The sequence below is a fragment of the Aegilops tauschii genome, chromosome 1 (assembly GCF_002575655.3).
Source record: "Aegilops tauschii subsp. strangulata cultivar AL8/78 chromosome 1, Aet v6.0, whole genome shotgun sequence".
Classification (NCBI taxonomy): Eukaryota; Viridiplantae; Streptophyta; class Magnoliopsida; order Poales; family Poaceae; genus Aegilops; species Aegilops tauschii.
In genome coordinates this window covers 475582291-475596118 of record NC_053035.3, presented here as the reverse complement: position 1 = coordinate 475596118, position 13828 = coordinate 475582291, and the positions used below count along the sequence as shown (strand labels likewise).

Here is a 13828-nt window from a genome sequence, read left to right as displayed (position 1 = left end):
CTTGACGATTCTACAACAATAACCTTGATGATAACATGCCCACTTTGCTTCACAACGCAATCACACAATGACAACTTCTATCTTTTCCTCTACGGTCCCAAGGCAATGGGAATCTAAAGTCTTTGTGACAGTTAGGAACTCTTCGTGCACATTGCCCTAAGGACCAGTGTCCGGGAGCCGCAGTCGGCGTCGTTGAACCCCATAATCGATCTGAATTGTCTGACACCAGATCTCGCTGTCGCACGCACACGACGAGAAACTCTAAACACGTTGCCCCAAGAAGATGATAGAAATCTATGCCGGAGCTCTATCGACTCCGTCCAAGCGGACAAAGTCAAGGAGTACCGAAGCCCTGGCTTCCTGAAAGATGAAACCATCAAAATTGTCTTAACGGTCGTATAGGCTCACGAGCTGCATTCGTGTGTTGTTCAACATTCTTTTTGGTGCATTTATACCGTTGTAATATTTGGGTCTTCATCATACTTCTGTAGGTGAAGCATGCTTAGCAGGATCTACTACGCTTAAATTCCAGTAATCACATTACAGAAAAAAGAACATCACAAGAGAACCAAAAACAAAATATCACACAATCAGACCAGAAAAGAAAAAGAAAAGGAACAAAAGAACTAAAAAATAGGCGCATAGCCATCGCCGGATCAACAGAGGCCCCCTGTGGTGACAGAGCTCAGTACGTCGGCGTGGAAGCGCTGTTCTTAGACCACCTGGTCCACAACATGAACTCGAGCCCGATGACAGCGACGAGGAGGATGGCGAGATTGAAACCGTAGCCGATCTTCCACGAGTCGTGGCCGCCGCCGACGTGGATCCCGAGCACGATGTTGACGGCGGCGAAGAAGAGCACCAGCCTGCCCGACCAGTGGTGGTACCAGTTCCAGTACTTGCGGTACTTGGAGTCCGTGTTGGGCCTCAGGAAGAAGGCCAGGACCTGTCAACAGTTTTTTGCACAACATTCAGAATCCATCAGTCTAGACATGCTCCAGAGCATCAAAGCATAGTAGAGGACAATGAGTGAGTGATCGACCTGTAGGATGCCGAGGAAAAGGATGAAGATGCCGAGGCCACGGTGCGCGGGGATGTCGGCCTGGATCTTGCTGTACAGCGCCACGCCGGCGACGACGCCGGCGAGGCCGATGATGAAGGCGGCGAACTGGATGCCGACGTGGAGGTAGAACCAGAGCGGGTCCATGCGCCGGAAGTAGCGCGCGAGGATGGCGCCGATGGGCATGAGGATGCCCCAGGCGAAGAGGTTGAGCCCTCCGTGCGCCCGCCGAAGGCCGTAGGGGAAGGGCCCGTCGGCGAATCCTTTCCCTGCATGCACATCGGCCAACACATACACATAATGGTGAGAAAAGGCATTCTGTTGTACGGTATGATGTTGATCTGCCAGCTATGTAAAGGTGGTGCAACCGATGCTTAAAGAAACAACAAACTTTTCCTCAAAAAATTGAAAACCTTTTCTGGTAACCGACACATGATCAACTTTCAGTGCAACCGATCGACAAATGATTAAGAAATTCCACAGAAACAGTTGGTATCTACATTACCTGTTGTGAAGTCGAAGGTGAAGGAGGTCTTGTCCTGGTGCTTGGAGAGCTTGTTCTTGACGGGGACGCCAGGGCCGAAGGCGAGGATGATGTGCTGGTGGGAGAGGCGGTATGAGAATTTCAGCTGAAACGCGACGTAGATCTTGGCCTGCTGGACGACGACGGTGTGGTCGTGGTTGTTGGAGACGAGGAAGCCGCGGTCGACGACGGCGGCCTTGGAGCCGGACTTGGAGCGGAGGGAGAACTGGCGGATGTGGGGGAGGCCCTTCTTGCCCATCCAGCCCACCATGGCGCTGGAGCCGATCATGAGGCCGTCCCGCGAGAAGCCCATCCCCACCCACCCCGTGCTGTACATGGTCGACAGCACCACCCGCAGCACGTTGTTCTTGTCCTGGTGGTACTGCAAATCGCATGCAAATGAATTGTCATTGCTATTGCGGAGCTGAGCTGATAGCTAGATCATCTGAGTTCTGACAAGTGCACATGGCAGTCGAGGTATGAGGGCAGACGCTTATTATCCCATTACAGCTTGGTCCCCTGCTTTTCACCGTACCGAATTGCTCTGCTCTGACACTACCATGCCAACTCTAGCCCATTGAATCATCGAGAAAATGAGTAATGATTCATGGATATCTGCAGCTTTACCAGTACTACTATTGTTTCCTCGCATGAACTTTCTTATCACTAGTTCTGTACCACAGGTAAGCTAGCCATAACTTGAACAGGAACTCAAGAAGCCTACATTCTACAGCTAGATCTCAACCATCTACCATCAGGAGCAGAACAATGGCGACATACCCGGAGCACGAAGTTGTTCCAGACGGGCTGGCAGGCGAGGCCAGAGTAGTTGCCGACGAGCGCGAACGGCAGGTCGCCGCTGCAGCTGTCCATCTGCGCCATCGCCGCCGGCGCCAGCACGGACACCAGCACGGCGGCCAGCGCCGCCGCGGCGACCACCGCACGCGCCATACTTATCTCACTCGATCTCTTCTCCGTCGGTGGCAGAGTGACAGTGGTGGCCGCACAGCAATGCCACACAACGACGGCCGCAAGAACGTATTATTTGCGCGGCTGCGGTGCGGGGGGAGAGGAGTTTAGGAGGCGGAGGCGGAGGCGGGGAGGGGGTTGGGAGGTTGCCGTCGGTTGGTAGTGCCGATCTTTTTAATCTCTGCTGTTGAGGTTGTTGCCGGTGGCGCGTCAGTGCACCACACAGTGTCACTGCGGCCTATGATTGATCGGGGGGGTGTCGGGGGGAAGCGTGGTTGGTGGCGGCGCCGGTTTGGGAGTCCCTCTCGCTCGATCGGCGCGCGCGCGCGCGTGTGTGGTGTCCTCGCCGCTCAGATCTGGATGGAGGTTCGGGGGCCGGACGGGGAGGGAGGGAGGGTGGTGGAGTGCGAAGGTGGCAACAGGCGCTCGTGTCACCGTACCACCGTGATGTGAGAGCGGTGTGCCGGCGGAGCTTTCTGGGAGCGGTGGTGGGTAGTGGAGTGCGTGTGGCTTTGACCTTTGCCGTGTGGATGATGCTCGTATGAGTGTCGGTCAAGCTCGGACTCGGACGGTCCTGTGAGCTGTGACGAAGACGAAAATGGCCGATGCGGATGTAGGAGTACGGCGGGACGTACTGTGGCGCGGTTGTTGCCGAAGGAACCTAACCGGATAACATCAAGGGTGTGGGAGAGATTTAGCTAAGTCTTAGTTAAGTGACATAACATGTAGGAGAGAAAGAAAAAAAACTACTTTATTTATTTATTATTATTTTGCATAGATTTTAAGGTAAAATCTCACGGATACAGTATTGTTTGAGACTTAATGAAGTCTTAGTCGATTAAAACTTAGCAAGACTGTAACATGAGATCCTTCTGTGGAAGATGTATGTTCACTGTTTTTATTCAAGACTGTCTTCAGAGATTCTGGGCCTAATGCGTGCATAATGAGGCCCTAAAATTTCTAGAATAGGAGTTTGCTAGAGGTTTGTACAAGGTGGGTTACAGTTGGATTTGGAGTCGTGTTCAAGTAGGAAACTTGTATCCTAGGCCTCTTATATAATAGGGGGTAGACACATTATGTAACCTACGCCAACATAATGACACAAGCACGCGGGGGAGATGGAGGTATGTGCCGGTGCCCGGGCGGCCGATGTGCGGTATTATAGCGGCGTCATGGGAGGAGCGCCTCGGGTCCCGAGGATGTAGCCATGATGGTGAACCTCGTTAAGAAATATCGATGTCATGCTTGTGTGATTGCTTGGTCCTTGGTAGATCAACTATGCGTCTCGGATTATTCTACCAAGTGGTATCATGAGCAAGGTTCGATTTGAGGTTGCGGCTATTGATCTAGAGGTGGAGCAGAATTCGTCAAATTGATCGGTGGTCGAGTAGTGCGACCAGGAAAGATCGATGGAACGGCAGGAGTTCTGCTCGTGTCAAAAGTAATCGGAAGAAGCAGGCGGCGGCTTCGTGAGGCACTCGACGAGATTGGATCATGTTGCACCAAATCACGCGTGCAGCCGAAGGCCAGTGGCGGAAGATCGTGCGTACGACGGCAGATGCGTACGGATGGATCCGTCCACCGATCGAAAACGAGAGGCGGCTGATGTACTTAGATGCGACGGCGCAAGACACATGCCTCGTGGGGGGGGAGGGGGGTGAATCCTATTTGACGCGCGCGTGCGTCGAGAAGAGGCGGCTTTGCCGAAGTGCGGGTGCAGCTGCGCGCGACGGGCCGGCCCACTTCGCGAGTTAAACCTTCTAGAAGGTTCTCTAAACCGGGTTTTTTGCCCATTTTCTGATTTTTTTTCCTGTTCCTTTATTCATTTTTTGTTTTTGTTTCGTTTTATTTTTCCTTCTATTTTTATTTTATCCTTTTTCGTTCTTATTTTCATCATTTGTTTTGAAAAAAAGTTTGAAATTCCGTATTTTTCTCCATGATTTCAGAAAACATTCACTGTTTTTAAATTTTGTTCACAATTCAGAATTTGTTCAGCGTACATTACAGAAATGTTAAATGTATATTTTAAATTAGTCCAGCGTATATCACAAGAATGCTTAGTATGTATTTAGAATTGTTCAGCATATATTACAAAATTGTTCAATTTTTATACTTTAAAAATTGTTCATCTTTTTGGAATTTCGAAATTTGTGTTCAACTTTTCAATAATTGTTCATGATTGAAAAGTTTGTTCGATTTTCAAAAAAAATTGATGGCTTTAAAAAGGGCTTCGCGTTTGTTAAATTTTGTTCAGAATGTTCTAGTTTTTTTTTGTTCTTGATTTGTTGAATTGTTCGAAAAAAAAAAAGAGGTTGTTCGGTCCTTTAAGCTCTCAGGCTGCTTGCAAACAAGTGGAAGTTATCAGCCCGATGGTTAGGCTCTAGTCTTCCTGATATTGCTAGCGTCTGGACGAGTTATTGCTAGCATTGGTTGGTGCTATTCATCGTGAGCAAGGAGAGGGAGAGGCAAAGTCAAGCATACATGGAGACATGGTGGAGTTTTGGATCTCTATGGCCTCGTGCATATGGAAAGGCTGCTAGATGGATTTCCACACTGGCTCTCTTTGTTTGGTACACGCACAGATTATGTACGGGATGCCAGCGGTTGTATGCTGCAATTGATAAAGACGCGGAGTCGCAGGTCCAGATGGAGATCGACTGCTTCGATCAGCTACGTGTAATCAACTGTTGCATCAGGACGCAGATGGTATTTTGAACGTTAATTTTGGGAAAAGAAAAAAGGTCCATATGGAGCCCACTAGTGGCCAGATTGGGCGATTGGCTCTAATCTCCAGGCCGGTGCGCTGTGTTCTCCCGTAATTAGCTCGTACGGGGGATTAGTGCGCATAAAATTGGTCGCCGCCGTTCTGTGCCCTTGCTATCAATCGCCTCTGCTCTCCTTGACCCGATCTGATTCGTATAGGGCGGCGGCGCGACGCATCATCCTGCTCGACTTGTCAATTCTTACGGCTCCAATCAACGAACTAGCCAAGGTTCAACACTATCTACTAAACTTTCCAACTCTAAATTCTCATTGTATCTGTGTCGAATTTATACATCAGTTTCTTCTTGTTCTGGTTGTGTGACTTGTGACGCTGTGATTTTATGAAGAGTTGATATCTATTGGTTGTCATAGAAATTATCATGATTGTGATGCAAATTATCTTGTAATGTTCCTATTTTTGATGCAAATTGTACCTAAGTTAAAATTTTACCCGCAAAAAGAAAACTAATTCGAGATTGCAGTTCAGCAATTGAAGAGAAACTTAATCTTAAAGGTAAATTTAAACTAATACTATCGCTGAAGCGAACCTTTTTCTATACGGTTTTTTTTTCGCATTGGATACTTCTTTAGCTATAGTTGACTTGCCCCCTCTATACTCAAAGCCTGGCTTCGCCCCTGTCCATAAAGATGAACGATCTGCGGCGGATGGCGGCGTGCGTATAAGGCATGGAGGAGTCTGGAGCGCGTCGTGGTAGGGATCATGCATACACAAGGCGTTAAGCAATGCACGGAGATGCGAGACACGATACTCGACATCGGTCGGTGATGATCGGTGGTTCTCTGCAGTAGGGTTTGAGTACTGTGGGTCCGCGGTCCTAGAGATTCGACTCAGGACACCAGAGGCTCGGCGCGGTGATAGCGGCGAGGCATGTGGTAAGCACGGGACACAGTGACAGGCCAAGGCACTGGTGATCAGACATGTGGTCAGACAAAGTGTGCAGCGATGCTGAAGCAGTGTTGACGAGTACCAGATTCAAGTTGGTGACGGGGTCTATCAGTGCTAGTTGATGGACAGGAGTTGACCATGTAGAATCTGCGAAAGTGGCGGAAAGTCTTAATGTCAGAAGCTGAGAGTACATGGTCGTATATTCTATGATGTTCAGTGCACATGGCAAAGTGTTGATGACAAGTACAGAAGAAGGTGGAGTGCTATAGCAGTGGGACATGTCAGAGACTATCCGGGTGGAAAAGGATGAGACAACTGTGAATTTGACTCATGCTGACATGGGGCGGTGGTGAAATTCCTTCAAGTTTCAGGCCGACGGTCAAGAAAGGGCAGATGTTGAGTTCAGGTAACTCTTATATGTGGCGTCCAATATGTGAGTTGTTCACTTTCACGCAAGTCAATGATCGGTGTGTGATGGCATTGAGCAGATACTCCGGAAGTTGGGAGCACAAAGTAGAGTAAAGAGGAACTTAATTTTGCTCGAGTGTTGACTGTGAAGAAGTACAGTTGCAGGTGGAGTCTGGTAGTTGAAGGAAATATGCCCTAGAGGCAATAATAAAGTTGTTATTTATATTTCCTTATATCATGATAAATGTTTATTATTCATGCTAGAATTGTATTAACCGAAAACTTAATACATGTGTGAATACATAGACAAAACAGAGTGTCCCTAGTATGCCTCTACTTGACTAGCTCGTTAATCAAAGATGGTTAAGTTTCATAACCATAGACATGTGTTGTCATTTGATGAACGGGATCACATCATTAGAGAATGATGTGATGGACAAGACCCATCCGTTAGCTTAGCATAATGATCGTTAAGTTTTATTGCTATTGATTTCTTCATGACTTATACATATTCCTCTGACTATGAGATTATGCAACTGCCGAATACCGGAGGAACACCTTGTGTGCTATCAAACGTCACAATGTAACTGGATGATTATAAAGATGCTCTACAGGTGTCTCTGAAGGTGTTTGTTGGGTTGACATAGATCGAGATTAGGATTTGTCAATTCGAGTATCGGAGAGGTATCTCTGGGCCCTCTCGGTAATGCACATCACTATAAGCCTTGCAAGCAATGTGACTAATGAGTTAGTTGCGGGATGATGCATTACGGAACGAGTAAAGAGACCTGCCGGTAACGAGATTGAACTAGGTATGATGATACCGACGATCGAATCTCAGGCAAGTAACATACCGATGACAAAGGGAATAACATATGTTGTTATTGCGGTTTGACCGATAAAGATCTTCGTAGAATATGTAGGAACCAATATGAGCATCCAGGTTCCGCTATTGGTTATTGACCGGAGATGTTTCTCGGTCATGTCTACATAGTTCTCGAACCCGTAGGGTCCGCACGCTTAACGTTCGATGACGATTTGTATTATGAGTTATGTGTTTTGGTGACCTAAGTTTGTTCAGAGTCCCGGATGAGATCACGGACATGATGAGGAGTCTCGAAATGGTCGAGGGGTAAAGATTGATATATTGGAAGGTAGTATTCTGACACCGGAAGGGTTCCGGAGTGTATCGGGTACATACCGGAGTACCGGAGAGGTTACCGGAACCCCCCGGAGAAAGATATGGGCCATATGGGCCATAGGAGGGAGGCTAACCAGCCCACAAGGGCTGGTGCGCCCCCCACAAGGGAGGAGGCCGAATTGGATTAGGGAAGGGGGCGCCACCCCCCTTTCCTTCTCCTACTCCCTCTCCTTTCCACCTTTCCTCCTCCATGAGAAGGAACGAATCCTACTAGGACTAGGAGTCCTAGTAGGACCCCCCCCCCTTATGGCGCGCCCCCTAGGGCCGGCCTCCTCCCTCTCCCTCCTTTATATACATGGGCAGGGCACCCCTTGGAGACACACCAATTGTTTCAAGCCGTGTGCGGCGTCTCCCTCCACGGTTTACTCCCCTGGTCATATTCACGTAGTGCTTAGGCAAAGCCCTGCGCGGATCACATCACCATAACCGTCACCACACCGTCGTGCTGACGGAACTCTCCCTCGACACTTTGCTGGATCAAGAGTTCGAGGGACGTCATCGAGCTGAACGTGTGCAGAACTCGGAGGTGTCGTACGTTCGGTACTTGATCAGTTGGATCGCGAAGACGTTCGACTACATCAACCGCGTTAACCTAACGCTTCCGCTTTCGGTCTACGAGGGTACGTGGACACACTCTCCCCCTCTCGTTGCTATAGATCTTGCGTGAGCGTAGGATTTTTTTGAAATTGCATGCTACGTTTCCCAACAGTAGTAGCAGCGGTGCTCATGGCATATCACAAGTCTAATGTACATGGAGGTTCGATGCATGGATGAATCCAAGGTGGTGAAGAATATTCGCCGAGGTGCAATTTGTTTGAGTTGTGTCGAATATTATTTATACAAGATATGTTACAGTTGTACTTAGAGTCGTACAGTGTGTAGACAAGATATTCACCTGCTCAAGCAAATGGAGTTATGGAGTGATCATCGTCAAGGAAAATATGAACAAAGTGCAAACATAATCATTTGCAGACATTTCAGAAAGAAAATCCTTCAAATAGTTCCGTTAGCTTCTAGGCTGCAGTCAAATAGTTCCGTTAGCTTCTGGGCTGCAGTTGGACTCTAAGCCACCTTCTCAATTGCCTATAGTTTTCTTTGGCGGGTTTTTACGTGACATGAGACTCTCTTCGTGATGGATTATTTCTTCCAACTATCTGCAAGTGCGCAAAGACCAACTACACCCATAATGTAAGCAAGCTATGTGCAGCACTTATAGCAGATGCTCCTTCAATAAATCGCTCTGAAAGGGTGATCGAGAAGGTGAATTGATTGCACATTTTATTCTTTCATGCTCTAGTCGAGTTAAAAGAAAACCCGAACGCATTTTCCAAGGCAAATGACCTGAAACATTCGGACTGAGAACCCCACCCAGGATCACATGACCAGAAGGAAACACGGCGAACCGATGAGGCAATCGAGGGTCTAGGAAAGACTGTGACCAGCAAGCATGTGAAGCATATACGCCAAAAATGACCCATCGCGAACATATCCTCATGTTATCAAAAACAAGTCGCCAAAGAAAGCTATTGGAAATTATCATTGTCAAGACAAATTGAAACACAGTATGAACATAGTCATTTGCAAATAGTTGAAGAAAAAAATTCTTCAAACAGTTCGCTTAACTTTCAGGCTGCAGTTGGTCCCTACGCCAATTGCTGCAGCGGGTCATCTAGTCTCTATAAAGGCACCTAACCGCGGAAGCACAAATTTGAGCAGTCTTTGAAATTAGGGGTATATCTGAGTAGTGGGTTCCAGTTAGGGACTAAAATGTAATTGGTCCAAAAATCTTTGTCGACATAACAAGCAACATAGAAAGTTCACAAGAATCATACAAGTTGCATAAAGGAACTTTGCAAGTCGTTTGCTAACACAACCTCTCGGCATAGAAGATCATCTCCGTGGACATGTGCTCAAGGGTTGTTTGGGATGAGGAGGGGTATGCTTCGTCATAGCCTCTATACTTTACCGGAGCACGTACAATTATTTTTGTTAGTATTGTAGCAAAGAATTTCATCAGATAATGGTGTTGCTCTAGTATTCATGATTTTGGCTCATATCTTGAAAAGGAACTAACATTAGGAATGATATACTAACCTTGCACATGACAACAGCAACACCACGATGACAAAAAACCGGAAAAAGGTGACAGTCGAGCCAGAAAGAACTTTAACATATGAATCCGTATGGAACCATAAAGATGAACAATCATTTATCACCAAGGAAAGTAATAAACATAAACATGTCATGACTCTCGAATCACATAACTCATAATTTATTAGTCAATTTTTTGGTAAAAATCAGGCTCAACATTCCAAGGATTTACCCGAAAGGAGAAACATAAGCCACTACTCCCGTCGTTCCTAAATAGAAGTCTTTTTATTAGAGATTTCTATATAGACTACATACAGATGTATATAGACGAGTGTACGTTCACTTATTTTGCTCCGTATGTAGTTCATATTAAAATCTCTAAAAAGACTTATATTTAGGAACAGAGAGAGTATCTCACTGATCTACCGGTACCAACTTCCCGATATGGCATCGACTGCAGGGCCCTAGAACCTCGAATTGAACAGATGAGGGAACTCTTTCCTTGATGTATCTACCTGCAGTCTCCATGGCTCTATGAGCTTCCTCGAGAGCTCTCTTGCTCATTGGCCAGAATCGGCCAATTGTTCTTGTTGTCGGGAATTTGCCACTGTTACAAGTACATCTATCGTAGCCATTTGTTGTGTCCAGCGTCAGGCGCTCGAGTGAATGTGTTCTGTCGAGGATGTGAACTGTGAGCTCAACCAGGCTCTTGGCTGAACAGAATCTTGTGATCGTCACCTTCCTAAGGTTGTTATGCCGGCACTCTGGATTTTGACGTCGGTATTCATCATCATCTCCAACACCAGGAACCTGCTCTAGCTGAAGATACATATCTAGGATCAGTTACCATTCTTCTGATAACCAAGTGTAATACATTAATAGCATAGATAGCTATGAGAGATGTAGATTGTGACTTACACGTAGGATGAAAGATTCCAAGGCAGGAGAAGCGTCAAGAAAAGAAACCAGAGAGAAGACATCATAGTTTGGGGAGAAGTAGTGCCTGAGTATAATTTCCAAGTTCTTGAGGTGGGGGAGCTTGGATGACAGCATGGGAGTGTTGGCATCCTGAAAAACGAATCCTAAGATTAATCATGTCTTATTGCAACAATACAAGTCTTACATATATATACGTACTTGAACGGCCCTTATAATTTGATCGTTGAGACTTTAAAACCAACATGTACCTCACTATAACTGCACAGGGTGAGGCTCTCAACATTTTGTGCGATGGACGGAAGGCTAAAGCGAGCATGAGAGAGAATACCAGATAGGCCTACAGCCGAAATGTTAACATTCTTAAGTTGCGAAGAATTTCTGACATAGATAACTGGGGTCCCGTTATAGTGAAAAGAGCAGAGCTGTGGAGCATCTATCTGTACCACCTGCACCATCTTACAATATTTAACACTGAGGAACTTGAGCTGTTGCAGCGTATAGGGTATTTTCAAGCAAGTTATCCCACTGCAATAAAAGAGCTCAAACTGCTCGAGGGCGGATGATTTCGAGAGCAAATGCCCTAATTCTTCCTCGGTAATATGGACTAAAGACAGACGCAAACTTTTCAATCTTGTCAAGCAACCAAGTGTTGATGTGGGATGAAATGCGCAAGCCAAGAGGCTAAGAGACTGAATTGAAGTTGCAGCTGCCTCATCAGATAATACCGAACAGGGAAAGTTGTAACTTTTTTTCATGACTGAAGGCGTCACCAAGCAAAGTTCTTGGATCCCAGGCTTCATGGTGATTCGGAGCCACCTGTTCAGGTATGAGGCCTTGATATTGCTGCAATTGATAAGCTCAAGTTTAAGTGTCTTCACCATCACCCCATTGGCATAATGGTTTCTAAGGATTTTGTCAATTTTGAGAATAAGATCGGTTTTTCTTTCCTCAAAATTTTTGTCATCAAAACCAAGTGTATTGTCATAGAGTGTGAGGTTGGAATAGTGTCTCCAGGAGTGCAAAAATCCACGGGACACGCAGGCAACACGAGCAGCGTCTTCTATTGGTAGGAGAGAATGTATACGATGCAAGATGTCCTGCAGAACCAATTTTGAAAAGTTGAACAATTAGATCGTAGCCAGTATCAGACTGCAATAAATAACACTGTCGGCCGCGGATTCATCGCCGAAACTCCTATATGATGCCCATGTGCATCATAATCATGTGCTAGCAGTTGCGATAAAAAGTTACTTGTAACTAGGATACTTGGTCGCCGGCTACACTACACACATGTATACCTCTGGGAGTTCCTCAAAACCAAGTTGGCGTGCCATATTTTCGGCACCTTGACCTTGTTGGCAGGTTGCACCATCTGTTTCAGCTGATGGAACCTTTGACCCACTACCAGCTGCAACACCGTGGAGTATGTCTCAATTTTGCTCATGCAACTCAAATTTCGCAAGAGAGAATTATGAATGGTCACGAACCAGAGATGCTTGAACAAGGAAAGGTAAAAACATGATGCACATAAGCTGAAATAGACAGTAACTCAAACAATCCGCGATTTGCTGCAATTGTTTATCTAGGATTTTTTGAAGAAAAAGAACACATTGGAGGAGCACAAGTACTAGCCAAGTTGTGTTTGCAGTATGTAGGATTTCCAAGCTGAACCGACGACTGGGGCGCAGTGAGATAGATTTTGGTTTGATAAAACAGACGTATGTATTTTTGCAGGAGTACGGAGTTTCCGCCGCCGACGACGGTGCCGATGCCGACGCCGTGCCCTATGCAATGCATTGTGGATCGCGGCGAATCGGGAAAGGAATCGTAGAGAGCCTGTGTGCCGACGAGCGGGGGACATGGGGAGTCGACGATCTCCTACGAGGGGAATCCACCGTCGTAGAAGCCTTGTCGAACTCAAACCCACTCCAGGTCAGCCGTCAAGGTATTTTTGTAGGAAAGGCCGGCCATCAAGACGCGCACCCGCACGGGCGCTCTAGCCGGTCTAGTTACCGATTTAACAGTCTTTTTTTTATAGGTCAGTTTTATTTATAGCCACAAGATGGGCAAACCCTAAAAGTGCCCCTTATAACCTTTTTGCAAATGGGCGCACACCCCCTCCGTGCCGGTCCATTTACCCTTTCTTTTTTGAAAAACGTTTGTGTACGGTGCGCTTTGGCCGGTCCCACCCATTCGTTCGCATGCGCACTCACCCGTAGGCAACCACGTAGGCAGCTGGCCCACCGACGATTCATTTTTTTCCGACCTCATCTCTTCACGCGTCTTTCAGACCCCAAGGATTCTTTTCTACGCCACAGTCTATCACACATCCTCTTCTACCTTTCTTCCTCCACCTCCTTCCCCGTGCTAGGACCATCCTGCTGCCCATACTACGGTGCGCCGCGAGGTGCTGGGGCTCTAGCGAACTTGCTACGGCAAGTTTCTCCACCTCTCCGTACAGGGCTCAGAGAGTGCCGGAGCTGCAACCGGCGGCACATTATTGCTACTAACTATGGTCGCCGGTGCTGGAAAAGAAGACTACGCCGGCACTTTTTTCCTACAGCCCCATAGAGCAAAGGTGGTACCTCTGTCGTGTTTTGCTGCAACCAGCAAAGCCATAGCTGGAACCAATAATTGGTTTTGCTGCATCATTTGGTTTGTTTTCTGCGGCGACGACGGCACCCGTCCTCATTTGTTGCAACGGACAAGGAAAAAGCTTCTACCGCTGAGCTTGTTTGCTACCACAACGACTGGCGAAAGCAGTGACCACGAGGTGGTTTGCAAACAAGCGAGTTGTTTCGATAGGAAGCTCTAAGCTGAACCGGCTTCTGGTTTTGCTACAACCGGCAAAATCAAGAGCTGGAACCGGCATGTGATTTTGCTGTATCCATCATGGCGGAGCTACGACCGGTGACGGCGGCAAGATTATTTTGCTGCAACCGTCTTTTGATTTTGCTATTATCGGCG

At 47.0% G+C, this 13828-nt stretch overlaps 1 protein-coding gene across 1 annotated transcript; it reads right to left on the bottom strand.

Moving 5' to 3' along the window:
* Positions 1-502: 502 nt before the first annotated feature.
* Positions 503-2745, bottom strand: LOC109749473 (cytochrome b561 and DOMON domain-containing protein At3g61750). The gene is made up of 4 exons (XM_020308434.4): positions 2364-2745; positions 1566-1965; positions 1043-1329; positions 503-946 (listed from the first exon to the last, which is right to left on the bottom strand). Exons 1-4 carry the CDS (start codon positions 2532-2534, stop codon positions 686-688), a joined length of 1119 nt encoding a protein of 372 aa, XP_020164023.1. The 5' UTR covers positions 2535-2745; the 3' UTR covers positions 503-685.
* Positions 2746-13828: the final 11083 nt, after the last annotated feature.

Bases quoted from the DNA above. Each gene is read 5' to 3' on its own strand.
- LOC109749473 (XM_020308434.4), bottom strand. From the start codon at position 2,534: ATGGCGCGTGCGGTGGTCGCCGCGGCGGCGCTGGCCGCCGTGCTGGTG. The intron at 1,330-1,565 runs GTAATGTAGATA...ATGTGCATGCAG, and splicing joins CACCTTCGACTTCACAACAG to GGAAAGGATTCGCCGACGGG. The intron at 947-1,042 runs GTCGATCACTCA...AACTGTTGACAG, and splicing joins TTTTCCTCGGCATCCTACAG to GTCCTGGCCTTCTTCCTGAG.